This window comes from Nematolebias whitei, chromosome 13 (assembly GCF_014905685.2).
Source record: "Nematolebias whitei isolate Nwh7 chromosome 13, NemWhi1, whole genome shotgun sequence".
Classification (NCBI taxonomy): Eukaryota; Metazoa; Chordata; class Actinopteri; order Cyprinodontiformes; family Rivulidae; genus Nematolebias; species Nematolebias whitei.
This window is the reverse complement of record NC_056510.1, coordinates 31,006,462-31,009,367: the sequence shown is the minus strand read 5'-3', so window position 1 is coordinate 31,009,367 and position 2,906 is coordinate 31,006,462. Positions and strand designations below refer to the sequence as shown.

Below are 2,906 nucleotides of genomic sequence, written 5' to 3'. Positions count from 1 at the left end.
TCTGCATGTGGCATGTATCAGAGTTGTACTGAAAGTCAGTGGTGTAGAGACTGAAGAGGAGGGGCGAGAGCACTGTACCCTGAGGTGCTCCAGTACTGCTGATCAATGTTGAGAACCTACAACCCCCAACTCGGACAAACTGGAGCCTGTTGGTCAGATAGTCCGATATCTAGCACACCAGGTGGGCGTCCACAGACATGGTGTTCAGTTTCTCCTGGAGAAGGCTGGGATCGATTGTATTAAAAGCACTGGATAAGTCAAGGAATAGCATCCTCACCATACACCCACCCACATCAAGGTATGTGAGGGCACAATGTAAGAGGTACATAACAGCATCCTCAACACCCATCTTCTCCTTGTAAGCAAATTGAAGGGGGTCTCTCACCGCCAACACTTGAGGATGAACAAGCTGAAGGACGAGTCGCTCCAGTGTTTTCATCACATGTGATGTGAGTGCAACTAGCCTATAGTCATTAAGCTCCCGGGGTTGTGTCTTCTTTGGAACTGGAACGATGCAGGATGTTTTCCACAGTGAAGGAACTCTCCCCAGTCTCAGACTCAAGTTGAAGACCTGTTGTAAGGGTTCACCCAGCTCCTCAGCACAGGCTTTCAAGAGACTCGGGCTGACCTGGTCTGGACCTGCAGCCTTCTTCAAATGGAGATGTTGTAGCTCCCTGGTCACCTGGTCCACCGTGATGGATGGAGGCGTTAAGATGGGAGTGGCTGCCACCTCCAAGAATGGAAGAGAGACATCTTGAAGAGGAACAGTATGTACATGATCAGGGGAGGCCGGTGGGGGTGAGCAGCTGGTCACTGGGGGACTGAACCGATTAAAATATGAGTTCAGATCCTCAGCTCTCTGGAGGTCCATACAGCCCACCCTTCCCCTGCTGCTGCAACCAGTAATAGTTTTCATGCCATTCCAGACTTCACGCATGTTATTATCCTCCAGCTTCTTCTCAAGATTTTTGCTATATGCCTCCTTAGCCTCCTTCAGACAGATTCTCAGTTCTTTTTGTACCTCCCTCAGCATCACCCAATCTTTGCTCCTAAATGTCCTTTCTTATTATTAAGAACTTCCTTCACTCCAGCAGTGATCCACGGTTTGTTGTTGGCAAAGCACTTTACTGTTTTAACAGGTACCACCTGGACCATACAAAAGTTCAAAAAGTCTGTCATACACCCCACCGCCCCCTCCAGGTCATCCCCATGTGAGTTAACCAATAAATTCCAGTCAGTAGTGGCAAAACAACCCCTTTGTTCATGCTCTACTTCAGGGGACCACCTTCTGACCTGCCTTGTAGTTTCAGTTTGCCTCTTCACCAGAGTAGTATATATGGGTTGCAAATTAACAAGGTTATGATCAGATTTACCCAAGGAAGGGAGGGGTGAGACAGAGTATGCATCCTTGATATTAGCATACAACAGATCTAATGTTTTATTTTTCCTAGTGGGACAGCTTACGTATTGGTGGAAGGAGGCAAGAGTATTACCCAAAGTGGCATGGTTAAAATCCCCAGAAATGAGGAAAAATGCATCTGGGTGTTGAAATAGTAGCTCCATAGTCGTGTTGAATATAGACTAGGGGTTGAATGAGTATATAATTTTTAAACTCGACATAACATAATAAAACCCGAGTAGAACTCGAGTATTTGATGACGTCATAGGTCTCAAGATACAAAAATAAATAAATAAATAAAACTGCAAAAAAGGTAATTATTTACAAAAAAAAAAGACCAACAAAACATTGGGAGCGTATATTAGGCTCCTACCATTTATCATACTACAAATAAGTCACAGGAAAATCTAAACCATTAGTTATTATTATTAAACTACAAACGTGAAGAAACGCAGCACGTCAAAAACGAAACTTAAACAGAAACTGGTTCTGGTTCGGTGGATAGGACCCGGTGTTACACCATACTCTGTGACCTGCAACTGTGCAACACCGCCCCCTATGGTCATATGTGGTCACATAATATGACGTCACTACGGATACCCGACTTTACATTTTTAACATCGATAGATGTCCAAGCAATCGATGTGTAGATTACTCGAGTACTCTGTTAATGCCCTAATATAGACACACGCACTGCCTCGGCATCAGCCTTCGGAGGTATGTAGACGCAGAGCATGATGATGTGTGAGAACTCACGTGGTATGTAGTAAGGTCGGATGCTAACCACTAGCAGCTCCAAGTCATGACTGCATTTTACAGTTTTAACAGTCAGATGATTAGGGTGACACCAGCGCTTGTTAGCATACAGGATGAGTCCCCCTCCTTTGCTTTTTTCCGCTGGAATTGGTATCCCGATCAGCTCTCACAGCGAAGTAGCCGGGCAGGTCCACGTTACCATCCAGTATGTAGCTGGTTAGCCACGTCTCGGTGAAGATAAGCAGACTGGCGTCTCTGTAGCTTTGCTGGCTCCCGATCAATGTGGTAAGCTCATCCATCTTGTTGGACAGTGCATTAACATTTCCCATAACCACAGAGGGAACTGGTGGTTTTGAAAGCCTCCACTTTTCAGCTCTAGCCCACATTCTGGCTTTGTGCTTACGACCAGCTCGACATCCTCGGTACTTGCGCCTTAGCTCCTTAGGAATCAGGTGGCGTATACCAGCCTTGGCATAGTTTGTTAGTTCCAGTAACTCCTCACTCGAATAAACAAATCTATTAATGCAGGATGGCATTAATAGAAAGGGACAAAAGATCACATTCAGTCTGTCAACATTCAGTCGAGCAAACAGACGTGCAGCCGGTCTCAATCGGCACACCTAAAAGACTCAGTGCCGAAATTCAGATCAGGTATTGGTCCATCTGGTAAACTTTTCTCTAACTCAATAAAATAATATGTCCTTGAATGGGTTCACACATTGATGTTGACCTGCCAGGGTTTAACCAAATT

At 45.2% G+C, this 2,906-nt stretch overlaps 1 protein-coding gene across 1 annotated transcript in view; it reads right to left on the bottom strand.

Moving 5' to 3' along the window:
* itgbl1 (integrin, beta-like 1) overlaps positions 1-2,454 on the bottom strand; it is a 156,703-nt gene extending 154,249 nt beyond the window's left edge. Inside the window, exon 1 of the mRNA XM_037686687.1 lies at positions 2,326-2,454. Coding sequence (XP_037542615.1) covers positions 2,326-2,454 — 129 coding nt within the window. The remainder of the gene's footprint in view (positions 1-2,325) is intronic.
* Between the last annotated feature and the right edge of the window lie 452 nt (positions 2,455-2,906).